Genomic DNA, 27,380 nt, shown 5'->3' on the forward strand with positions numbered 1-27,380 from the left:
GTTCTTTTTCTCTTCAGGTGTGGGATTCTGCTGAGGAGGGGTTGCTCCTGTTCTGTGCCGCCGAGAATATCTCCTGCTACAAGATGAGATTGGGTTTTGCGGCTATGGTTGGTGGATGGAGGGGGTGGTGCCATTGCCTCCCAAAGCTGCTTTTTGTTCGGCCTCCTTGTTAGTGTTCAGGGATGGCAGTTCGATTGTTGATGCGAGCATTTGTTGTTTCTTGTCCAGTTTTTATCTTCCAACCCCTTGTTTCTGCTTTCAAGCCTCGTTAACCAATTGAAATGGTGAGCCTGAGGGTAAAAGGGGTGATACACATTTACTCAACTCCTCTGCGTAAATGGTTAAAACATTGTTGCATGGTGACCATACCTCCACCATTTTTGTTGTTTAGAAGGGTTAATGAACTTGGTTCAAGGGTGTTCTTTTTTCTGTTTCTTTTTGTTCACTGCCCAAGTCTTCAATTGGGCGTTCATATGTCCATGCTTGGACCTTTGTTTATCTTTAATGATATGAAATCAACTTGTAATTCGTTCAAAAAACTAAATCAAAGAATTAACATTAGTGCCCTTTCAATAAAGGCACATTCAGTACAAATAGCTCACTGTAAATGATATTATTTTGTTGGAAGAAAAAGAGAAAACATTTAAAGAAGTAAGACATAAGTAGACGTTACTAATGTTGATATATCCTTATTTTATACGTCTAAGGTCTAATTTAATATACATTATGCTGCTAAGTATAAAACTTACATTACAAAGGTGATGATATATGTAAAATAGATTTGTAGCATGACGAACTACCAAGGTTTGCTAATGACAACCAACATCAAATAGGTAAAATAACCTTGTTAAGTGCCATGCCTCAATGCAACCCTTGCTTCAAACTTTCAACCTTTTTTTGCCTTTTTCTGTACCTTTCCTCTCTCCCCTCTCTGCTTTTGCCTTGTCATCCTGCATCAATAATACGTATATACATAATCTTCACAGCAAATTACAATTGCCTAACGCTAATTCTTGTCATACAGACACATAGCATGAAGCCAGCATAACGATCCAGTCGATAAACTTAGAATAACATAATCAGAGGAAGGGGAAAAAAAGAAGAAATACAATATTCACACGCATTATTTAGCATTCTTATTATACCGGCTATTGTTAACTGCTAACTAAAAACATAATCCAATAAAGGGTAAAAGGAAATTATACTCTGATTTTGCAAAAAAGGAAGGAAATACGTATAGGAAGCATAAAGAAAACTGGTGGATTTTTGTATTAAAAAAATCCAGTATTTTCATCTAGAGTAAAATGAAAGGGATGACAAATAGTAGTAACTTCGTTTTGTATTTATCTTTGATGTATTTTCGGTCAGCAAATTAGATAATAACACATCATTTAAAATTTTAAAAATAAGGCATAATAACAAATTAAGCTCTTAACGTTTACATCTTTTGTCAATTCGGTTCTTTCTCTTTGGAGCTAAATTTGACCTTCAGCATTGTTAAGAAATTAATGTTTTAGTCAACATTTCTATTAAAAAATAATTAGACTTTTTTAAAAGGTTAATGGTTAAAATTAATTAAAAACATAATCAAATTGACAAAATATGTAAACACTAAAACTAAATTTATCATTATACCTAAAATTTATTCACTTGCACATACGGAATACATTTAAGAAATTGAAAAACTTAACAAAGAATCTCTCTTGAGTCTATTTGTGAAATTAACCTTGACAATATGATTATGAATGGATGATATCTCCCACTAGATAGCTATGAAAATGTAGTTTACAAATAATTTTTCCATACAATAATAATTTTGGACACGGCTAAATTTATATTAAATATAGTTAATTGGACACAAAATTACACCGACTGTTCTAAAATTATGAATCTCGTTTTAATTGGTTTCTAAACTTTAAACACACTAATTATATTTTTAAAATTTTGAGGATATATCAATCGAGTCCATTCATTATTAAATAACACGTCAAGTCTTTTGTGGCATAATTGAAAATAAAAATTTCAAAGAAAAACAAAACATTAAAAATGAAAAATTAAAAGAAAAGTAAAATGCTTTAGTAACCGAAAGACTTGATTAATTGGTATAACCTTCATAGTTTGGGGATGTATTTAGAATATTCTGAAATTTAAGAACCAATTTGAAATGAGGAGCATGTTTTATGGATGTTTGCTGAAATTAACTCTAATATGAAATAGAGTTTGAACCTAACATAAATGTGTGTATCAAAATTTGTTGATGTTAACTGAATGGGAGAGATTCAGCCTAGTAGAGAAGGGAAGGTTCACACTAGAAAGTGCAGAGAGCCTAATGGTACATTCATGAGTCCTTTCTCTCTTGGTGAGTTGGAGCCTATAACTACATATTATCAAATAGGTGTATCCTAATTGGAAGTTATTAAGATGAGTCGTATGGTCTTTTTGATACCCCTTAAATTACATGTCGCCTCACCAAGTCGTTATATGTCTCACACTGTTTCATTTTGCTCTACTAAGAATCTCGTCAAGTGTCTATTTCAATAATAAAGAACTCGAATGTCTCGTTTACCACTTATAAGACTCACCAACTTGACATCATGTAAACTATAAAAGCTTGATTAAGTGATTCACATCAAAAACCTTTCATTCTCTACCAAATTCCATCTCTCCCCTTATTGGTCTCTCTCCCACCGACTCACTTAATACCAACAAAATGTTTAGAAACTTATATCATACATTAAACCTGATAACATAAATTTTAGGTAGACAAAATCATTTGATTTAATGAAAATGAAATTTCACCTATCAAACACAATCTCACTACCACCTTGTCAAAGTATAAGCCAGATTGGTCATCCATCATTGAGTTAAAAATTTATACGTAATGCATTGCTACCCCAATATCCTTCCATGTGCCTTTCATTAATTAATTTATAAATAAGCAATGGAAGAACAAATTATTTTTAATTTCTAACCTACAATTAGAGAGAAAAAGAAATAGTGTATAACTTGGTATAATATGTTCCTGTAATCAAATTTTAGTGAGAGTTATGATTAAAATATCAACATGGGCATTCATGGGGAGCATAAAATCAAAGAGAATCAGAAAGGAGCCAAAAGAAAAGAAAGGGGGGACAAGTAAAGACGTGAGAAATATTTAATTTGAAAACCACAAAAAAACAAAATTTTTTTATTATTAGTATTATTATTATTATTTTGCATGATATGAAGAGAGAGAAAGAAACGAAAACAAAGAGAGGGTGTGATCTTTCTCCTTTCAATTATGGCATGTAATAGTAAGAGTATGGCTCAAAAGTTTACAAGTAAAATTATAATATTGAGTTTATATTAATGATTTATTTTCGGAATTTGTATAATTTCATGAATGTATTAAGTGATTGTAATTTTGATGAAAAATACTAAAAGGGTTAACGATGTGATTAATAAATAAATAAATTTAATTTTTATGATTAAATCTCAAATTTTATTCGAATAAATGAATAAGCTTATTGTAGAAATTAAGGGAAAAATCAATTTCTATGTATAAACTCATGAGTTTGGAACTAGGGTTTTGCACTCCGCAGTAAAGAGTTTAGGGTTTTTATCTTATATGTTGTTTTGGTTCTGAGATACAGTATTTAATGTTGTTAATTTCCAACTACGTATTTTTCATGTAGTCATTCAATCAATCTTTACTTTATATTTTAATGAAATTAACTTAGATTTGCAGACAAAAATAGGAATAAAAATTACCATAATTTGTTTTGAAGATGGGCAAAGCTATGGAGCTAAGAAGGCAATTGCTTGGACGATGATTTAGCCTCTTCATCGACGTTATTGGGTTTAATTTGATGCTTCCTTTTCTTCTTCTTCTTATATGGAATCCCTCTAGCTTTAGCTTGACACTCCCTTACTTCTCGCAAATAAACCCGAATTGCTCCATTTCCAAAAGGGTTAGTCTCCGGTGATCCACCGTGCTCTTCATAAGCAGCTCTTAACCGTCCGATCAGTGCATCGAGGCTTCCCCAAGCTTGTCTTAAAGGACAAGTACAAGGAGCAGGCGGGTCAGGTTGTCCAAAGAAGACACAACCGTGTAGGTGAACTTTAGTTTTCCCGAACTGATCAAGATACCTTAAGAAATCAAGCACATGGTTACAGTTACACTGTGATAGTGGAACCGGTGGTCTCTGGTTCTTTAAATATTGACCGAAAGTGTTCCAGTCTCGCCGTTTCTGCGACTCATATCGACTCAACGGTGCCGGCTGTGGCTGCTGGTGGTGGTTACCGGAGGATCGTGAAGACCCTTCAGCAGAATCTTTTGCTACACCATCTGACATGATTTTTTGGTTCTTTGTCTGAACACTTGGGGTATTTTAATTTTAAAAAAACAAAAAACAAAAAAAGAAAGTGAAAAAATGGGATAGTGCAGTGGAGAGAGAGAAGAAAATCACATTTTTGGGGGGTCTAAATGAGGGGACATATTATGGGCCATCTATGAAGGTGCTTTTGTTATCTTTTTCTTTTTTTGATTCACCCTATTTGCACTAATAAATAGTTTTTTAATGCAATGCATAATTACAATTATTGTATGCCTATGCCAATGCCACTGCCATTGCCATCATCTCTACAATCATTATCATCATCGTCACACGTTTCCATTACTGCTTTTTGATGACTTCTTGTTTGGTTCAAAGTAACAAAATTGAAAGTAAAACTAGGGTTAACCACCGTAACTAAACCCTTTTTTAGTGGGTTAATTTTTTTTCAAAGAAAGAAAAAGTGGGTGGTGTTTGACTCAGTAAGAAAAGAAATTGGATCAAATTGGAGAGTCTAGAAGAAACTAAACATTGTTTTCCGCAAGAAAATTATTACAACTATGATATATATATATACCCATCTGGACTATAACCACTATATAAATGAAGTAATAATGACTGATATATAATACTGGATTTGTATATTTTACAGCTATTTACTTATATAATTTAGTTTATCCAAAGAATATAAGTTTATGCGTGTATTATTTTTGATTTAAAGATTTGAAGATATAAATACTAATATAAAGACACTACGACTATAAGTGTAAGACAAGTGAAAATATATATATTCGATCAATTATAGTGTATAATCCATTTAATGTAATGCACAATGAATGAAGAATCAAACAAACGTCAGATTAATTTAGAAACAATCTAATAAAATTTATAAAAAAACCTACACATTACAATTACAAATGATAAAAACCCGAACCAAAAATTCATTGACTTTTATGTCAATTTTGTTTTATTATAGATTAAACATGCATGAAATTAATGATTTATATTTAATTATGATGCATATGGAGGAGTTACGGGTCCATTTTTTTGATTGACTAAAAGAGCTAAGGAAGTAAACATCTGCAATTGGGAGTTGAAATTGGAGACCAAGTTTAATTGGTTTCTGATTTGAATTAAAAGGGTGTTTATGGTCTTCCAATTTTCTTTTTTCCAAGCAGATGGGGTCCAAAGGCTTCCATTTTTCCTTTATAAACAATACTGTGGTTACTGTAAACTTGTGACATTGGTTTTTCTAGGCCTACGACCCTATCACCATTTAATGGTTTTAACTTGGTTGATTTGAGTTGTTGACACTTGTCATGTACAAAGTATATGTCCAATTTTAGGGGGCAGGTCATTTAGATTTGTATAACTCTACTTAATACCTATCCTATCATTAGGATCCCCTTAGGGGAAGAAATACCATATTATGGAATTTGAAAACGATTAGCTGGGAGGGGCTAGTTTTAGGTAGAATTAATTTGGACGATTCCAATCATTTTAGGTTGTTTTGAGTTTAGATTTGAAGTTACTCATATTTGTGAGTAGGGTTTTTTGAATCAAGTAATTATAAGTTCAAATCATTTCAGTTTCTGATTCGGGGATTGAAACTCGAATTAAGACCTCTGCCAAACGACTTGTTAATTAATAGAGAAATAAGAAAGGATGAGAATGCAGAAAAAAAAAAGAAATTATGGTTGATATATGTTTGATGCAAAAATGAGAGACATGTATGGGAGATGGGGTCCAAAACCCTCAGTAAATGGTGATGTACCATCATGGTGTTGGGACTTTGGGACTATACCTTTTATAACATTGTGCCGCATTTATAATTTTGGTATTGAATTTAGTCTCATTCGTTCAATTCCCCCTTTTTTGCATACCATTGAAATGGCAAAAAAGTCTAAAAGCAAATATAAAATGTGATCTATCCATCTCACTCTTATCGTTGAACAAAAGCCAAAGCTGTATTATTTGGTTGATATTTGCACATTTAGGGTTTTTTTTTATGAGTGATATGTTTACTTACAGTTAGTATCAAACAGTAACGACGGTGAAATTAAATACTGTAATGTAAGACAAAAAAAAATTTAAATACACCATATTAAAAATAAACACCCATAAAAAAGAGAGCATATTTTACTGCACCTAAATTTGGAGTGGGAATTTTAGCTACTATTATCAATGCCAAATTTGCTTTTAGAATTTATGATTTGATTCCAAGGGTGCACATAAAATTATTGTTATCGGCGCCTTTAAATACTTTGTATGCTTATGGTTTAAGGAAAAACACTATGCAAAAGGCATTCAAATTCTCAAAAATATATAATATATATTATGTTACATCTTTTGTCATTATTAGTAGTTAATTAACAACAATGAAATTGCAACCATTTATTTTTTTATTAAGAATTAAATTAATTTTTTATTAAAAATCATCAATTTATATTATTAAAACCGACGTGTTGTTGGAATAGTATGTATCTCATGTTGATATACAAAGATTAAATTTTAACAATAAAAATAGAAGGAATTTTTAACAGAAGGACCAGTTTGCTCTTTAATCTAATATATACCCATTTTTAATAGAAGAAGCAAAATGTAATCTAATTTCTAGTTAGAATAATTTTATCTGTAAATATACTTTGTAAACCAGAATCAACATCCATTTTTAAGGAAAAGGGGGAATCAATTAACAGTGAGAATAGCATGTTTAAGAGTGATTCTGAAGAAAAAAAAGTTGCTCTCAGCAATTGATTTGTGCTGAAAATGAAGGTACCTTTTGTCGGGCTAGCTAATTTCATAGCTATACACAACTGAAATTTTGTTCTTACCATGTAATTCTTTGAGATTTAAAATTGAATTTACGAAAGATTTTACATTTGAAATTAAATTACATAATATAATTAGGTGGCTTTTGCAAATTACACTTGCATTCAATGATACAATTGATATCTGTGAACAGTTTTTTTGCCTACCCCCAAAAGAAAAGGTGTAGGAAAGGCCAAAATGTGTGGGGGGTATATATATCTTAGCTTGGGATTCTTTTATAAGTGGGCATGCATGAATGGTTCAGGTCAGGTTCCAATCCAGTTGATTTTAAAGTTTTCCGGAGCGGAGTTAAAAAATCTTTTTAGGGGTCGAAATTAAATTGTAATTTTACAATAATAGAGTGACTAAAGACATTTAATAATAGAGTAACTTGATAACTTATCTAACAGGAGTAACAAAAATAATAATTTTAAATGTGACCAAAATAAAATATAGATAAACTTGAGTAACTAAATAAATAATTTACTCTTAATTTCATTATAAGTAGATGATAGTATACTCACATTGTAAGTGAAGATTAATAAAAAATTATATAAAATAATAATTAATACTTTAGTCAAAATAATAAAGTAGAAGATTTAGAAAGTTTGAATATTAAGTTCAATTTCTATATCTTATCTTAAATTATATTATATTATATTAATATATTATAAAATTTGTATTTTTAATATTTTTGTTTCTAATTAAATTGATGTATAAGTTATTGGAAACATTGGATATAGACAAAGAGAATGAAAAATCTCAAAAACGTTATTGTAACAATTTAAATATTTTTCACATTTCACGAATTTATTGATTTATTTGCATTTTATTTATTCGCCTATTTATTATTAATCCAATCGTTATCGTTTTTTGTCAATCACATATAACGTCATATGAAAGCAGTCTAAATAATATACCGAGTTAGCAAATTTCGACCTAAATTTAAATGAAAAAAAATATTTGGTACATTGCTAATAGAATTTTTAAACTCTACGAATAATGTTAGGAGTTGACAAATATCTAATAAAAATATAGTGAAATATTAAAAAATAAATATTTTAAAAATAATTTATGGAATAAAAAAAAAGGCACTGCGGTTATTGTAAAAACAGCGGTGGCGGTGAGATTGGATATTATAGCGATACTGTAGCGTGAGACAAAAAGTAAGCTAAACGCACCGCACCGCACCTAATCGCCCATCCAAACCCACCCTAAGAGTGTATCAATTATTAGCATAATCTAAATATATTAAATTTGAATCCACTAGCAGTTTATATATTTATTTTCTAATACGTTGAATGGTATTGGTGTCTGGAAATATAGGAAATGAAATTCCCGAAACAAGAATGGTGACAGAGGGACATGGTTGAGGGAATTTGCAGTGTTTAGTCACTCAAAAGAAAAGAATAGAAGAAGATGATATGCTGCACTTCAGCTACCAATATTATTATTTACTATTTATTATTGTTAGAATATTGCTTTAATTATTTAACCCCAAATACCAACAATTTCACGTGAATTGGGGCCCTTCTCTTCTACAATTGTCTTCGAGTGAATCTTGAAGATGATCGACGACCCATCAATATAACTATTCCGAAACAGTAATTTTGAATGGAGGTTTATATATACTAAGATGTGTTTAGTTCTTTTTTTTATGTTATAATATTATTATAATATTTAATTTTATCGTTATTTTTACACTAATTACAGATAAATATATTATCCATTTAAGAGGATATAGATATGACTTGTTAATACAAATAATAATAATATTTTATAACATATACCAGCTCGGGTGTTCGTCCCTGAGCCAAGGGCTCGTTTTCCTATCTAATTTTAAAATTTAAGCTTTGGTTGAAAGCAAATCATATTCAAATTTCAGCCCAAATTAGGGAAGGAAATTTAAGATCCCATGTTAAACCAATCGTGGGCTTCCTTGGGTTTGTATATGTCATTTTCTAGCATAATTTAACTCAAAAATTTCAAACTCGTGGCTTATTACATTGTTATTGGATAAAGATAATCAACCAAGATTTGGTTGTTTATTATTATAAAGTCATTTGCTTCCTATTTTCGAACAGTGAAATCTACTTGATGTAAGCAACATGAGCAAGATTGGTCACCTTGACCAGAGTACCTAGCTCAGGAACCATCAAACATTTGGAGGATTCCTCCCTGTAGAAGAACCCTAAGCACCCACAATCATTGCTGCATTTGACCCTACAATCATTCAATTTCATGGGGCCATCTCCTTCTGTATATTCGTTAGTGAAATGCTCAACACCCACGACTTTGTAATAACCCACTTTATCATCACCACCTTTACATGGCGACAATACCGGCGGAGCACAGCTTTTGCTCCACCCCATCAAACCCTTTGGCTTTGGACATGCCACGCATTGATTGTCCTCACAAATTCCTAGTGAACCGCACTTCCTTGGTAGGTTGCATAGGCTTTCATAATCATCACCATCAAAGAGTTTAAACGTGGTCTCCCAAGTTCCCCATTCAACATTTTCATTGAATGTGTAGATTTTAAGGTTACCATCCGGCTCCACTCGAAGCATGGAATATGTGCTATTGTATTTAGGCCTTGACAAAATGTAGGTTCCTGAACTAGTAGAGCCTTTCATATCAAATGTGAACCCCAGCTCGTAAGCATAAGTTTGTTCGGACTCTGGTGAGCAGTAAAATTTGAGATTTGCTAAGGAACCTTGCCCATTCCCAAACTCATAGGACCTGTAATAGAGCAAAGGCAATGGTGAATTCTTGGTTTTGTAGTACATCTTCAAAAACCTTTGCTCCATAACAAAGCTGTAAGGTCCTTCGGAGCCATCGGCAATAGACGTGCGGCTAACCAGCTTGTTTGGTCCATTGGATCTCAGGGTTTGGCCTACTAAAAGTGTATCTGTTGGGTGGTCAAAACTCTGCCAAATAAATTTGCCTTTCTTATCGTACAAAACCAAGTTACCGTTTTGTTGTATTTTCAGTCCCACCACGCCCTTGTTGGCTGTGCCCGTTTGCCATGCCACAGAACCATCAGCATCGGCTAGCACTAGATTTCCATTAGACCCAAAAGTTAAAGATGGCGTTTTCACGAACAGGCCTTCCTCGGTTGGCATCCCAGACCCACCGCATTAAGGACTCGGACCGTCGACATCCCATTCTTTGTCCTAAAGTGAAAGCATTAGGAGTGGTGTTATAGAAGCATAATTGGAATGGTAATAAGGAAATGGGTAGGGCACGATAGTCTGCAAAATACTCCACACTCAATTCTCCTGTTTCACCCTCGTTTATGTACTTGAAAGTCCTTGAGGGTGGAACAGTGGCATTGGCAACATTCGAAGAACAGAAGAGTAAAAGGAAAATAGTGATTAACGAAAGTGAAGAATTAGGTAAAGAGCAAGGCATTTTTGTTGATTTGTGGATAACATTTTTGGAAAAATGATGGTGAATTTATAGTGTAAGTCTTGATTTAATTCTATGAGCTTAAAACTGATGTGCAGTGCAGTTCCCTTTTGATGGCTACTCAACAATCATCATTACGTGTAAACCATCTTTGACCCTCCTCTCATTTGATCTTTTCCATATTACTTTCCTTCTTTGCCAACAGGAATGTTCTTTTCCAATTCACGTTTATTTATGATCTAATATTTTTAATTTACTACTTTGACTTATAAGTTTCTATTACTGGTAAATCCATTTGTTGGATTCCAATTCGTATGCAGCATTTCAACTTTTACGTATTTGGGAAATAACAAAGTACTGCATGGGTCTTTCCATATTTAGAAGACCCAGTTGTTTGTTTTGAGATATAGTGGAATCGGTTTTTGACTTTGGTATTAGACTTTTTATTATATTTTATTGAATTGTGTGCAAGGAAAAGGTTTTTTTTATTTATTTATGATTATCTATCTCGACACTTATGGTGCTCAGGGGCAAATGTAGAAATTATTTTAGGAGAGCTCAGAATTAAATTATAGAATTTTTGAAAAATTAAAATGTAGTTTTATTATGTATTAATATATAATTTCATTATTTTTGAAGGGACTAAATATTTTTTCTCATATTTGGGGTTAAAATATAATTTTATCATAGATTAATTTGTAGTTTTATTATTTTTATAATGATTGAACTTTTTTTTAGGGAGACTAAGGCTCCTATCATCTGGGAAAGGATTGTATGAAACTGTGATTCCACGTTATCCATATCCCTTTCTAATAGGTGAATGGCAAATCAAAATTTTTCTCTTGACTTTTAGCATTTTTAGTTGGATTTAAATTTTTTCAGGAGAAAAAAGTTGAAAATCAAGAGAAAAAATCTGATTTGTCATTCTCCTATTGGAAAGGGATAGGAATGACGTGGAATCACAATTTCATACAAACCATTCTCCCTACCACCCCCTAGTTTCGCTTTGGGTCAAATTCCTTTATTTTTGTTGAATGACATGTGCAAAATCTATTGTCTAATCTTTGGTAATGATGAAAAGATAATGTGATAAATATAGAAACTATACATGAACTTTGATTCAATGTGCAATGACATGCACAAATTTTAATTTTGTGCGATTTCATACATAAAATTTTGATTTGATTCAATTTTTACAAATCACTAACAATATTATCGAATTAGCACCATTTTAGATTGATATAATGCATACAAAAACAATTATATAATCTAATATAAAAATAAATAATATATTCATTTCTTTAAATGCGTACATATGTATTCATCTCTTTAAATGTGTACAATGAATCATAATCAAAGTTTTATGTATACATATGAACCACAATTTAAGTTTCATGTGTATAATTGCACCAAATTAAATATCATGTATCAAATTGTTCATTGAACTAAAATTCATGTACAAATTTGATATTTATCCCAAAGATAATACCATGAACTTGATACCAGTGTTTGTCGAGGTCCTGACAAATACTTTTCATGATTTCCTTCTAAATCTTATACCTTGCAAGTACGAAAAGATGGGTCATGTGATGGAATAAGAACTTAACATCTTATTGGTGTCGAGCTCATTATTATTATTTTTTAACAAAAAAGATGACAACTATGAGTGTTGACTTTAAGCTAGGCGATGCCCTTAGTCTATCTTATAAATTCTGAAGTTTTATAGTAAAGGAAATGTAAAAAAATCATACAAAATTCAAATCATTCTCAAAATTTTCACATTCTCAATCCTACAGCAAAAATTATAATACGTGTAAAGGTTTCATAACTCAATTAATCAATTAAGTGTTCATTTTCCATAATACATAAATTAGTAGTATTATAGATGTAATTAGTTTTTTAGACAATCTTGCATTATTATTATGTTTATGAAACATTGAAAGTAAATTTCTAAGTTTGTTGGGAGATAATGTCATCTTATTAATGTTTTCTAGTTGTTGAATATGTTTTACATATGGTATAAGTAAGTTGTGCTTTTGTGTATGATTGTCGATGTAGTAAGTTAGTGTTAAAGTTATTTGAATCATTGTTACTAAAAATGATGAAATTGTTAGAATTGCTTTGTTATTATTGGTGTTACATCTGTTGAATATGTTCTACGTATGGTATAAGAAAGTTATGTTGTAAGTTAGCGATGAGGTTGTTGGAATCATTATTGTTAAGAATCGTTCAAAATGTTAGAGTTTTTGTTTTTGGTAATATTTGGAATATATTATTTAGCAGCCTTAAGATAGCATTCGATTCTTGGAACAAATTCATTTGAATAGAGACAAGAATCCGATTGATGATAGAGTCATATTCCAACCTAACACGATGTTCAACATGACTTTAAACAGTGATGCTTGCTTGAACAACATGAAAAGGAGGATCCTAAGAAAAATCTAGGCTAGTAGTACTAAGTGCATCTCCTTCATGAAGTATAAATTTTTGAGGTCTATTAGAAGGGGGTGTATATATATTGCGGTGGATCTCAATGAAAATTATGATATTGAAGCAATGGTGTTTGGGCATCGAGAAATAGGGATGTTGCTATGGAGTTGTTGGTGGAAGTTGAAAATATGTTTAATATTGGATACAAGGTTTCAAATCACGCAAGCGCATTGGTTATTGCAATACATACATATCGACCAAACATTCCATCATTATTGGACAATTCAGGTCCTTTCAAGATTACTATACTTTGAGCTCCACAATGCTAGAGAATTTAAAAAAATCAAAAATTCTCGGCACCTATCCCACTTACTATACTTAAGGTCCTTGATGTCAGAGATTCCCTCAATGTCGAATATTTATAGGCTTTATATAAAGTATTGTACTCAAGAGTCAACTATGTTGGATATTCATAAGTTGTAAGGTAGAGTGCTACATATGTCATTGTTCGGACTAGCTCCAAGGGTTGAACCATATCATTTGGAGATTCCTAATACTTATGATAGGGGATATTCTCCAAGAAATATAGTCCAAGAGGAACCTTAATTGTAACGACCTGATTTGTAGTTGTGCTGGAAATTACGGATTTGAGACCTCATTTTCAAGGTTCGAGGATTAAGGATTTATAATTGAACTGACATATGAATATAATAGGATGATATAAGAGGTTTGAAATTGATAAATTGAATTGAATAATTGTATAGATCAGAAAATGGACCAAATCGAAAATAGTCGGGGTAAATGCAAAATTATCAATTAGTCATTGCAATTCAACTTGCTTGTTGATTTAACCAAATAAGTTCTTGTGGTATGGTTTTATTTAAATTGTTATATACTTTAATTATGAATTTATGTATGTTTAATAATAATTTGAATTGTTTGGAACTTGGTACAAAAGGTGAGATATGGACTAAATCGTAAAGAAATGATAAATTGAATATGATGAATAGTAATTTGAGATATGATTTGAATTGTTTGGAACTTAGTACAAAAGGTGAGATATGGACTAAATCGTAAAGAAATGATAAATTGAATATGATGAATAGTAATTTGAGATATTTAATGAATTAATAGATGATTATGACTGATAGAATCATATTGGTGTGAATTTGATTGATTATCGAGATAGAAGACTAAATTAAATAATTTACAAAATATGAATGACTTTGTAATTGAATGTGATTTGGATAGAACTTGATTATACTATTACTGAATTATTATTCTTAGCTAAAGACGATGCAAGATTGTTGAAAGGGAAAGAAAAGACACGAGTCGACGACGAGTGACGCAAGCTTTTGGTTTGTATTTCTATGACCCGAAACTAATTTTAGTTAAAACATATTCATGATATATTGCATTATATAACGTTAAGGCAAGCTACTAATAGGTATTGAGTTGAAAATGCTAAGGGTGAAAGTGAATATCAAGACAAGGAATGAATTGAATAGTATAGAAAGTTGTATGAATTAATTAATATATGAAATTGAAGATGAATAGTGATAGTATATAACAGAGCATGTACTTGGTGGAGTCTCTTGTGTTTTGCTAAGTTTGGGATGTTTGAGTTAGAAGCTAATAATGCTTATAATTATGTTTTGCAAAATTGGTAGATGGAAGTTGACATAATTTGATTATATGTTTTAATGTTGGTATAGGTGATATGCTATAATTATGTAATTTTGGAATGGAAATGTGGCATAAATGATTAGTGTCTTGTTGGTATAGGCATGTTGTAATGCTTAAATAGGTGAATTCGTATGAGACCACTTAGTAATTGGTTAAAGTATTACATGCATTCTTGACAAAAAATTATAGGATGAAATGTTAAAGTTGAAAGGTAGCATGTATATGATTATGTTTTAGACATGTTTTATATGATAGGATGAAATGAATTAATTAAGTAGCTTAAATAAGTATGCATAGGTAAGGTGAGCAACTGAGGTATATTTGGCAAACAGATGGCTTACATACATTGTTATTGCCTTATTGGACAAGAAAATCAACAAAGATTTGGTTGTTTAATTTTACAAATATATATTCGACTGCGTGTGTGTTCAAGCTTCCTGCTTCCAAACAGAGAAATCTACTTTGGCATCTTGATGTAGGCATCATGAGCAAGATTGGTTACCTTAACCAAAGTACCAAGCTCAGGAACCAGCAAACATTTGGAGGATTCCTCCCTGTAGAAGAACCCTAAGCACCCACAATCATTACTGCATTTAACTCTACAATCATTCAACTTCATGGGGCCATCTCCTTCTGTATATTTGCTAGTGAAATGCTCAACACCTACGACTTAATAATAACCCACGTTAGCAGCACTTTTACATGGCAATAATGCCGGTGGGGCACAGCTTTGGCTCCACCCTGTCAAACCTTTTGGCTTTGGACATGCCACACATTGATTGTCATCACAAATTCCTAGTGAACCGCACTTCTTTGGTAGGTTGCACAGGCTTTCATGATCATCACCATCAAAGAGTTTAAACGTGGTCTCCCAAGCTCCCCAATCAACATTTTCATTGAATGTGTAGCTCTTAAGGTTACCATCTGGTTCCACTCGAAGCAAAGAATAAGTGCTATTGTATTTAGGCCTTGAAAAAATGTAGGTTCCTGAACTAGTAGAGCCTTTCATATCAAATGTGAACCCCAGCTCGTAAGTATAAGCTTGCTCGGTCTCAGGTTTGCAGTAAAATTTAAGGTTTGCTAAAGAACCTTGCCCACAAACTCATCGGACCTATGATAGAGCAAAGGCGATGCTGAATTCTTGGTTTTGTAGTACATCTTTAAAAACCTCTGCTCCATAACAAACCTGTAAGGTCCTTCGGAGCCATCGGCAATAGACATGCGGCTAACAAGCTTGTTTGGACCATTAGATCTCAGGGTTTGGCCCACCAAAAGCGTGTCTGTCGGGTGGTCAAAACTCTGCCAAATAAATTTGCCTTTCTTATCATACAAAACCAAGTTACCATTTGGGAGTATCTTCAATCCCACAACACCATTGTTGGCAGTGGCCGTTTGCCATGCTACAGTGCCATCAGCATCGGCTAGCACTAGGTTTCCATCAGACCCGAAAGTTAGTGTGGCGTTTTCACGAACAAGCCTTCCTCGGTTGGCTTCCCAAACCCACCTCACTATTGACTCGGATCGGGGACTGCCCATTCTTAGTGCTAAGGTGAAAGCATTAGGAGTGGTGTTATAGAAGCATAATTGGAATGGGAATAAGTAAGTGAGTAGAGGACGATAGTCTGCCAAATACTCAACACTGTATTCTCCAAACTCACCTTCGTTTACATACTTGAAAGTACTAGAGGGTGGAACGATGGCATTGGCTACATTCGAAGCACCAAAGACTAAAAAGAAAATAGTGATTAAGGGAAGTGAAAATTCAGGCAAAGAGCAAGGCATGTTTGTTGCAATGGCGTTTAAGGGTTTTGTTGCTTTGTGGATGAGGGATGACGTTAATAGTGAATTTATAGTGAAGCCTTGATTCATTTCTATGAGCCCAAAACTGGTGTGCCGTTCTCTTTCGATGGGTTATCAACAATCACCATTTTGTGAATTCGAGTACACACGTTCTGAATCACCAAATGGTGGTATTATGACTTTGACTCACCTCTACATTAACTAGATTCTTGCTCTTTCCCACAGGAATTTTCTTTCCAATGCTGTTATTTGGACAAAGTGATATAATAATTTCCATTTAACTGAAACTACATCGTAAAGTTTGAGCAAATGATTTCCATTTTATTTGTTATCTGAATTTAATGCGACAATAATTATAGTACAAATTTAGTGATGAAAAAAAATTCCAGCTGGTTTACATTAAAAATGGTGCAGATAGATTTGTAGCTAATTGGTTCTCGTATGACCAAAGGACAACAATGGCACAGTTTTGAGGATAAGAGAATAATAATATAGGACAAAGGTTGCATTATAGAGGTAGCGTCCTTCTAAAAAGACACATTTATTGTGGGTTTCATGGGTGGGTGTTTTGCCATGGTTTTATCCGACCATTCCTTGTGAAATCGCCATAGTTGGATCTCACTCATCCCATCCCCACCAGTGACAATAATAATATGAATGATCCCGATCTTTTTAGTCGGTGTTTTTTTATTAATAATGTTCAGTTTGCTTAGCAGAAATTGAGGATGCCAACGATGTGATTGTGATATTGTGAGGGTGGAAAGTGTAAAAAGGAGAAAGTTGAGGACTATTTTAAGGGTTTTACTTAGTCTTTAGTAGTCAATCTTCTCTTAAAAATATTGATGAAAACTTATTTAAATTTAAGGGTCATCTAGCTTTATCACAGCCTCTTCCAAATATAAACTGCCGAATCTCATGATGAACGACCGGATTATTTAGTTAAGGCTAACGCTTTTTTAGATAGAGGTCTCGTTTTCTAAATTGAATTTTAAATATGAGTTTTTTTACCATTAATAATAATATTTCTATTTTATATTTAATTCTTTTTAAATATAGCAAATATATCATGTGAATCATTTAAATATATATATCGTATCATAATTTATGTAAACATTTAAAGAGTATAAAAAATACAATTTCTAACAATTATAAATAAGAATTATATTAAAATTGCATTTATAAATAAAACATTGATTTAACTTTTAAGAAACTTTTTAGTCTATAATTATGGACCCACTATTAACTTAATTTAATTATATTATATAACATTTTAATTTAATTTAATTACCATATTATATACCCTATTAATCGCATCACATAATAATTTGATTTAAATTGCTTTAATTTTTTGTTTATTATATATATATGATAGCATACATACACATATCATATATATCATATAGATATATATATAATATAAAAGAAGAAACGAAAGTATATATTAAAACATTGAGTTCTATGATATTTATTTAATTTCTAAAATATTTCTGTTTTTTAGTTATTTTTAAAGTAGTCCCATTTTTGAATTAAAATTAAAAATAAATTATATTAATTAAAAATATAACAAAGTAAATATTATTTTAATTTGCATTTGGTTTATTAACACAAACAAATATATTATTTTACCTCATTTTAGCAAAAAGAAAATAACCGTGTAATATTTGGTAAAAAAAATCAGTTGTACCTCTATTTCTTTTTAATAATTCATAATATTGTAATAATAACATATATAATTTCATATTATTATTTATATATTTTCTAATTAAATTTAAATAAAAATATTCAAAATTTATTTAATTAAAATTCGAGTCGGGGTGAAGAAAAAATTTAATTGATACATATTTAATAAAATAAGAGTTAAAAAATATTCAAACAATAACAACAAAATAGTAGCAAAAAAAATTAAACATATTTTTTGAGTCTATATTTTTGTCTAAACTCTCCCACTTTTCCGACGGGTTTTTGAATTTGAGTGGGTGACCCAACCCATGATCTAGTCTATTATAGACGTAAATAATTTATTTTTTAATTATAAATTTACTAAATTAGTCATAAAGCAAAATCGTTTATAAAAGGTAAAATAGAATTACATATAAATTTCGTCAAACGTTTTTAAAATGAATGAGTTGCATAGAATTAATTAAGGTAAAATTAGTAAATTTATTTTAATATAAATATGATTTGGATAAAGTTACACTGAAATAATGTGCAGGTGTAGTTAATAACTTTAGATCCAAAAATACAAAGATAATATAAAAATCCATATAATTTTACATAATTATCCATCAACTTGTTTTCTTTTAGAACTTTTTATGAGTGTGAAAAGGAATTATTCATTTAACTTATTTATCATGTTGACGGTCCCTAAATAATTAGTCAAATTTCATAGTTAGTACTTGTATTATGCATAAGTTGCATATTTAGTCTCTATACTCTAATTTGATATTTTTAATGCTGTACTTTTCAATTTTGAAATTTTAATATTAACATAAAATAATATGCACTAAATTTATTAAGTTAAATTTTGTTATTTTCAAAATCTTATGTGACAAATATATTATCGCATATATAATATCATATCAGCTCGTTATTTTCCGCATGATGCTTGTAAAAAAGCCACGTTATTTTTAATTAACGATCTAATAATTACCATTTGACTACAACCAGAATGCTCAGGAGTGAAATTTCAGAATTCAAAAAATAAAAGGTTGAAATTGATCAATTGGAGTATAGGGACTAAATTAATAACGTATGCATAACAGATAGACTAATAGCAGAATTTAACCTTATTATATGCATACGAGATTTCACCCGGGGACACGCACGTCATTTCATTGAAAATAGAAGGCCAATCCCGTACTTTCGACCAAACAAAATCTGGCCTTTCGCCTGTAGACTGTAGTAACAAAATGACTTGGAGAGAATGCCTTGCAGTGTGGGCAATGTCGTCTTCATCTTCTTCATCTTCCCTTTCTTTCTCTCTTTCAGAAGTTAGTTAAGATAGCTCCAATCTCTCCACCTACTATTTTTCCACTATTTAGCAATACCACAACAAATTACATTGAAACATTTTATAGTCTCATTCTTTTTCTTTTTAATTCAATCAATACACTGTTATTTTCATTTTTTTTTTCTTTTGAATTTCTTGAGAGAAATTTCGAAAATGCCTCTAGTTAGAGCTGAAGTAAGGAACGAGTATCGGCTTGGTAAGCCGGAGCTTTACAAGGAAGCTATTAGGGAAGATCCTAAAGCTGTTCTCGATGGCGTCGTCGTTGCCGGTCTAGTCGGGATCTTACGGCAATTAGGCGACCTAGCTGAGTATGTTTATACTTTTTTTATTCGGTTTATTGGATTTTTCAATTTGAAATTGTTACTTTGTTTGCTTGCATGCTAAGAATTAGTACGAATTGAAAGGCAAAGGCTTGTATTAGTGGCTCGTTATGTTTATAGGATATTCGTATTGCTTCTCTAACTTCTTAGGTTTTTGAATTTGAATTATTTGTTTGAACGGCCGTAATTAACTGGTGTGATTCGGTTGTTATACTGTAGATTTGCAGCTGAGGTTTTTCATGGATTACAAGAGCAAGTAATGAGCACAGCTTCTAGAAGTCATAAATTGACAGTTCGTGTGCAGCGGATTGAAGCCGCGCTTCCGCCCCTTGAGAAGGCTGTTCTTTCCCAAACAAGTCATATACACTTTGCCTACACAGCTGGTATGGCCTCTGTACATGTCTTTTGCTCGGAAAGCCTCTGATGTTTCTCGGTATATAATGTTTCTTTTACATTGTTTTTACTGTTAAAGAGATTCCTGAATTTGGTACATACTTTTTTTCATCTTGTCTGTTATAGTGATGTAGTATGCTTTTATGCTTTTGTCTTCTGGCATTTTATTTATTACCTGAGTATGGTTCGAGACATAGTCTCTAATTTCACTAGTATAGATGAGATTATTGCTGAAAGACATCTTATTTATTGAATTTCAAATAGTCAACATGAACTTGATTTCAAGGACCTCAGTTGTAGTCAATCAGGTAGCATCACTTATTAGTTGCTGTTGACACTTGTAGCAGTTTTCAGGTACCAAGACCACTATATTGAAAGTAGATCTATGACATTGGAAACATAATCGATAGGAAAAATGCTTATTCATTCAAGTCCTTGGAAGGTTTACATTTATTCCATAATAATGGACCTTGAAATGTTTCAAAATGTTTGCTCTATGAATTTTATCTTTCTTTCTTTTCTTTTTTTGTAGTTGTATATAAATATCTGTTATTTTCTTTGCAGAACATTGCGTATAATACACCTTATGTTTAGGAATCACGAAACAAGGAGAACAACATTGTTTCTTTCTTAATTACACACAAACTAGTTTCAAGTTTGGATCTTTTGTATTAGCTAATGGAAACTTTTATCTTTCTATTGAAATCTTTATGGAAAGCAGTTGCCCTTGTTGTACAGGTTCCCAGTGGCATCCTCGCATGCTCAATGAGAAAAATCATTTCATCTCCAATGACTTGCCACGTTTTATTATGGATTCCTATGAAGTTTGTCGTGACCCTCCACCTCTGCACTTGCTTGACAAGTATACATCCACTCCCCCTTTTTTGCAATTAAAAACATGTTCAAGCAATGGGTTTGTTGTGTGTGTGTGTGTGTGCATGCGCACATGCATGTGCGTGTCTATGTGTGTTCGGTGTGTTTGTGTGTTGTTTTGAATTCTTACTTCTGCTTTGCAATCAGATTTGATGCTGGTGGCCCTGGATCTTGTTTGAAGAGATATTCAGATCCAACTTACTTCAAGAAAGCATCAGGTATCTCCATAGAAGAAGATGCTGAGAAAGACCCAAGAAATAGGAAGACTCGTAAAAGCAAGGTATCATTACCCATCCAGGCATAGAATCTTGATATCTTGGGAAGCATTTATCTACCTTTCAATCAATTTTCACATGTATTGACTCTCAATTCATGTTAATCAAGTAATTAATTAGTTTACTCTTTTGTCAAATTAAATTCTTCACTCCACAATTACTAGGAGTGTATTTGTTTATGGGGCTCCTATATGTGGACGTACACTTCATGCATGCATAACCTTTTCAGGCTCTTGTTCCAACTGAATAGTCTAGGTGTTCTTCAATTTGGAATTAATTCTGAATTAAAATTGTGAATCTTGAACAGAAAAGAAGATCGTCTCACAGGAGTAGCAAACTATCACGTGGTGCATCATTATTGAATCATAGTGGCAGGTATTTTACATGTATATCTGTAGAAATGCATATGTGCACTCTCAGTCTCACAGACAAGCATATCAGCACAAATGTATGTGCATTTGCATATGACTTATTGCATTGAGAAAAGCTCTATATAATTGAAGGTTACATGCAATCTGACAATGCAGAATGCAGTTTACTTCTCCGGTTGATGATGGGCGAATTTCTTCCTCGCAAACTGCATCTACAGTTGACATGGCACTGAAATCTGAAGTGGGAGAGCATTCCAGTTCATTTGATTCAAGAACTGGCTCTGGATATAATGAATCTGTTTCTGAACTGGGTTCATCCATGCTTCCTGAGGAACACGAACCCAAGGAACTTTCTTCAAGGTTGATGCATGAAACTGATACCCTTGGTTCAGATTTTCCTGTTCAACAAACTCGGGTTATAGATGATAACTTTTCAGTTAGTTCATCACAAGAGCAGATTTCTCCAAGTCCATCTTATTTAACGTGGGATGAAAAAGCAGAAATAGTGGAGTCCAAAGCAGGAAATTGGGACAGAGGTGAAGTTCCAGAGATGAACTTTGACGTAGATGTGCAGGAAACTGGAGTTGCCAATATTGGAGATGGTGACCAAATGGATATCCCGTCCAATCACACGGATTCTGTCCGATCAAGTTCTATTGAGAACCAAAATTACGAAATTGAAAGTGAACCAGAATATTACATGGATGCACTGAACACAATAGAATCAGAATCTGAAAATGATATAGGGTGCCAGTGCCATACAAAACGAAAAGTGGAACAGTGGTCTGAAAAAGATGTTGAATGCCAAACAAAATGCGAAGTGGAGCAGAATGATGGTGCTAGCCATGTTAACGATAAGAACAGAGAAGATGGGATACTGGCGGTTGCAGATGATAATGCAGACCATCATCAATCTATAATTGAATCCTCTGCCTCATCCAATATCATTTCAAGCAATGAGATCTCCATGAGTTTACCTGATCCAGTTCCCTCAGCGAATTTTGCCAGTGAGCAGATGTTGCAAATCTTAGGGAAATCTTCTGATCCTGACAATTTATCCCATTCTGGTTTATACATGAGTGATGAAATTCATGAAAATTCACAAGTGGAATCTGTCATCAGTAATCCATTTGAATCCTCTGCCTCATCCAATATCATTTTAAGCGATGAGATCTCCACGAGTTTACCTGATCCAGTTTCCTCGCAGAATTTTGCCAGTGAACATATGTTGCAAATCTCAGGGAAATCTTCTGATACTGACAATTTACCCTGTACTGATTTATACATGAGTGATGAAATTCAAAAAAATTCACAAGGGGAATCTGTCATCAATGATCCATTTGAATCCTCTGCCTCATCCAATATCATTACAAGCAATGGGATCTCCACAAGTTTACCTGATCCAATTTCCTCACAGAATTTTGCCAGTGAGCAGATGCTGCAAATCTCAGGGAAATCTTCTGATCCTGACAATTTTCCCTATACTGATTTATACATGAGTGGTGAAATTCATAAAAATTCACAAGTGGAATCTGTCATTAGTGATCCATTTGAATCCTCTGCCTCATCCAATATCATTTCAAGCAATGGGATCTCCACGAGTTTACCTGATCCAGTTGCCTCACAGAATTTTGCCAGTGAACATATGTTGCAAATCTCAGGGAAATCTTCTGATACTGACAATTTACCCTGTACTGATTTATACATGAGTGATGAAATTCAAAAAAATTCACAAGTGGAATCTGTCATCAATGATCCATTTGAATCCTTTGCCTCATCCAATATCATTGCAAGCAATGGGATCTCCACAAGTTTACCTGATCCAATTTCCTCACAGAATTTTGCCAGTGAGCAGATGCTGCAAATCTCAGGGAAATCTTCTGATCCTGACAATATTCCCTATACTGATTTATGCACAAGTGATGAAATTCATAAAATTTCACAAGTGGAATCTGTCATCAGTCATCCATCATCATCCTCTGGCTCTTCAGTTTCTAATCCAGCTAGTGATAGAATCATAAACAGTGTGAGGGACTCTCAAAACTCCCATAGAGAATTTTGTGGTGTGAATTCAGTAGGGTTCTGGACAAATGGTGGTCTTTTGGGACTTCAGCCATCAAAACCTCCTGATTTTACTGTATCAACTACAGGGCAGGGCTCTGCAGCCAAAACTAGTGAGGCATTTGGTCCTCAAAATCTAACTGTTGTGGCTTTGCACAATGGACCCAAAGGAAATTCAAGAAAAGCTGTTGAGAATGCAGAAAGTACTGAGAAGGTTCCTGGTTCATGTAGTGAGAAAACTTCCCTTCCGATTGCTGATTTAGATGCTAACCTTGAAAAACCTGATACTTCTCATCGTAATAGTAGTCTTGATAATTTTAATGGTGTTGGCTTGAGCTTAAACTCTTCATTCTCAGACGGAAACAAGCACCCAGTCAATCCTAATGTTAGAGCTGCATCTATCGAATCTGATGAGGAGAATGATGACAACTCATCTAGTATGTTTGGACTTGGTCATAAGTTACATGTAAATGGTTTTCACAGAAAAGTGTCGATTAACCATGACATTGAATCTGAACCAGCCACTTCTACTAAAACTGGGGTGTCTGAGCAGAGGAATGGGCAACAGAGCACCTCAAATCAGGAAATTCCTTGGACAACCTTCAGTCAGCAGAATGGAAATGGATCTCCTGTAAATTCGCTTACTTCTTCTCCACCACTTGAACATATGAAAATATCTTTCAACCCCATAGATGGATTTGAGACTTCTAAACTCAGATTGCAATTTCCTGATGCGAACCATTATCAGGAAAGCGTTAGGGATATGTTTCCTGCTTTCCAATTGGTCCCAGTGCCTGCCATTCCCGTGCATGATGTTGCTTCAGACTCTGATGATGACACTTTCTGCAGATCAGCCCCTTACATGTCAGATGATTGTCTTAGTCATTGCTCTGAGTCAAATTCTGAGCAATGGGAATCTGGAGAAACCCCTGAAAGCAAGGACCCTGAGCTGTATGATGCATTAAGCAGATTGTCATCAATGGAATCTATTTCAAGCTCTTTACAAATTAGGGAAGCTGCCATCAATAGTATCCATGTTAATGGGGGAAACAAAAGTGTAGTTCATGGGAGTGGTGCAGAACCATCTCTATTTGTGTTGCCTGATCTCCCAAGTTTTGATACTATTAACCCTGTACTACAGGATGAAACCAAAAGCAATTCCAATAAAAAAAAACATCTAGAATTGAAAAATACGATGGACCTCACATCAGTACCTCCACCACCTCCTCCTGCACAATGGCGGGTTTCAAAACCCTGCGTTGATGAGGCCGAAGAAAGACAACATGCATTATCAGAGTCACTCAGACATGAGCTTGATCTGAAACTTTTAGGATCTACCGTCTCTCAGAAACCCAAATCACCCTCATTTAATCAACAACAAATAGAAGATGCAATTGCATTAAAACCAGAAAAGAAGGTATTTTATCAGTGTTGTCAATTTTTTTGAGGAAATTGAAAATTATTGTGAAATCGAAACTCCTTGTATATAAATCATCAAAATTGTGCATGCATTAGGTGGACGAAGAGAAGTTGAATAGGCAGAAAGAGGCAAACCAGCAGATTAGTGGCCAAGGGGTGGATGAGAAGGAAGAATTCTTGCATCAGATCAGAAGTAAAGTAAGTAGTCATTCCTTTACTTTGGATATACTTTTGTAGATGAGAATTTTTAGTTCTTTGAAGAAACAATTTCTTTGATCAAATTCCAGAAAGGAATAGAAATATGAGCAGAAAATAGCTATGTAAATACTTCTAAAATATTGTCATAGTTTCATGGTTTACATTATAAAAAGATATCAAATTTAAAATAATGATTTCATCTGCCATTGCGATTGTTTTGAGATATAAGAGCTTCCCTCTACTATTCCTCTCTTTCTCCTATAGAAAGGAGAAAAGAAAAATAAGTGCCTTTGGCATGGGAACAAGCTAAACTGCCGGAGTCCATTGGTGTTGTTTTGAGCATATTTTGTGTTTCTTCTTTGTTTGTGAATATGTTGATACTGCTATGATATCTTCATGCTAGCAGTTGGATTTTGTTTAACTGTTTTGAATTAGGGGAATCCATATATAAATGTGCAGTGTCATGTATCAAGCATAATACTGGCTGTTGCGAAAAATTGGAGTACAATTCATTCACTTGCTTTGTATTCTTTGTTATTTCAGTCTCTTAACCTAAGACCCACGGTCACTGCAAAACCATCTGGTACTTCTGGTGTCCCCACCAATGTCTCAGTCATCACGATTTTGCAGAAAGCAAATGCAATCCGTCAGGTTTCCAATTTTCCTCTTTCACCATTTCTTTCCATTTGTTTTATTATGAATTGAAGCATTAAATTAACTATTAGGAAACTTGTTCAGGCTGTTGGGAGTGATGACGGTGAAGATGATGATAACTGGAGCGACAATTAATTATTTTGGAACATGGATGCATAAGATAATTGCAAGTAAATCCTGCCAGTCTCCATTGAGTATTTTTCACAATTGGGTGAGTTTTTTTGAGATGTGTATAATCCTTGTTTCTTCTTGTAATTAGTTAGTGGCACTCATCTTGTACCTTGTAGCAATCGTTTGCATTCATTTTTTGAATGTTTAATGTTTCAAACAGGTATTTAAGGATTTTAGTATCCAGTCTATAACATATTTTGTCCATTACTTTTCATTTGTTTCAATACACCCATCATTATCATTTACATTTTTTTGTCCATTACTTTTCTTGCAATTGTTATGTTCTTCGGTTGACATGTCTAAGAAAAGCATCTAATTTTGGCCATCAAATAGAAGGAAACGGCAGAGCCTATCATCGTCTTTAGAACAAGGATCTTGCCAGTTTATGCAGGAAATAAATAATTATTGCAATTGCCTGTCTGTCTTGCTTAAAAGTGTTATCTTAAAGGCAGTTTTCAACGGCTGCAAAAACAGAGCAGTGCCTGCTAATTGCTTGGGTTTGAATCACTGCTTTCTTTGTGTTTGGCATTGAAATGTTCAATGTCTTATTTTTTTAATCTAAAATTTTTAGTGTTCTTGTTTTATTGTTAATCTTCACAAACTAGACCAATAAAGTCTCTTGGAATCTTTCAAGATAAAGGAAAATGATTAGAATATTGGGTTTTCTTCTTGCCTTTGGTTAATCTGTCATATGGTACTTCATATATGTTTTAATATGCCATTTAATATGCTTTTTTTTCTTCTTTTCTCTACCGAGAATAAAGGGATAAGATCCACCGGCATCAAATATAAATAAATAAAGAGTTGACGAAAATTGAGGCCAACCTTCCTATGTTAAAAGCTAAAATAGTTTTTGCTGCAACAGGTTTGGAGCTCTCCATATCTGTCTTTGAATTAAAACCTCTTTTTGTTCGAGCCATTGCCATGGGTGGACAAAGTTGAGATATTGGTTCAACCAGGTTTGGCTTTGGTTACTATGTGTTAACAAATGTATAAATTTCTCACAAACAAAAGATTGAAAAACAACATGCATCCATCTAGATTCTAGATCAGGTTTATCAACTTTGTTTTATTATATTAAGTCTATGGTTTTTGCTTTTGTCTAAACAAAAGCTCCCAAACTACCCAGAAGTAGCGCTGATTGGTAAAGGGAAGAAAAAAAATTAAAAAGAATTTACTTTTAA

At 33.0% G+C, this 27,380-nt stretch overlaps 2 protein-coding genes and 2 pseudogenes across 4 annotated transcripts; 1 reads left to right on the forward strand and 3 right to left on the reverse strand.

The window, feature by feature from the left end:
• Positions 1-583: 583 nt before the first annotated feature.
• LOC105776846 (protein LIGHT-DEPENDENT SHORT HYPOCOTYLS 10) lies at positions 584-4,463 on the reverse strand. The gene is made up of 2 exons (XM_012599785.2): positions 3,751-4,463; positions 584-950 (listed from the first exon to the last, which is right to left on the reverse strand). The coding sequence occupies exon 1, from the start codon at positions 4,332-4,334 to the stop codon at positions 3,786-3,788; it is 549 nt and encodes a 182-aa protein (XP_012455239.1). The 5' UTR covers positions 4,335-4,463; the 3' UTR covers positions 584-950; positions 3,751-3,785.
• A 4,751-nt stretch (positions 4,464-9,214) lies between these two features.
• LOC105774982 (epidermis-specific secreted glycoprotein EP1-like) lies at positions 9,215-10,538 on the reverse strand (annotated as a pseudogene).
• Positions 10,539-14,954: 4,416 nt separating this feature from the next.
• LOC105777180 (epidermis-specific secreted glycoprotein EP1-like) lies at positions 14,955-16,454 on the reverse strand (annotated as a pseudogene).
• A 2,909-nt stretch (positions 16,455-19,363) lies between these two features.
• On the forward strand, positions 19,364-27,308 carry LOC105777179 (protein SCAR1). 3 transcript variants are annotated; one of them, XR_008189913.1, is made up of 10 exons: positions 19,364-19,769; positions 20,001-20,164; positions 20,913-21,036; positions 21,195-21,327; positions 21,630-21,697; positions 21,850-25,171; positions 25,270-25,371; positions 25,915-26,022; positions 26,110-26,236; positions 27,062-27,308. XR_008189913.1 is itself a non-coding variant. In XM_012600289.2 (9 exons), exons 1-9 carry the CDS (start codon positions 19,615-19,617, stop codon positions 26,158-26,160), a joined length of 4,227 nt encoding a protein of 1,408 aa, XP_012455743.2. In that variant the 5' UTR covers positions 19,364-19,614; the 3' UTR covers positions 26,161-26,441. The 3 variants fall into 3 exon arrangements, 2 of the variants coding, with proteins under 2 accessions (XP_012455743.2, XP_052478053.1); XM_012600289.2 differs by lacking the exon at positions 27,062-27,308 and having other exon boundaries at positions 26,110-26,441; XM_052622093.1 differs by lacking the exons at positions 19,364-19,769; positions 27,062-27,308 and having other exon boundaries at positions 20,084-20,214; positions 26,110-26,441.
• Positions 27,309-27,380: the final 72 nt, after the last annotated feature.

The sequence above is a fragment of the Gossypium raimondii genome, chromosome 10, assembly GCF_025698545.1.
Source record: "Gossypium raimondii isolate GPD5lz chromosome 10, ASM2569854v1, whole genome shotgun sequence".
NCBI lineage: Eukaryota > Viridiplantae > Streptophyta > Magnoliopsida > Malvales > Malvaceae > Gossypium > Gossypium raimondii.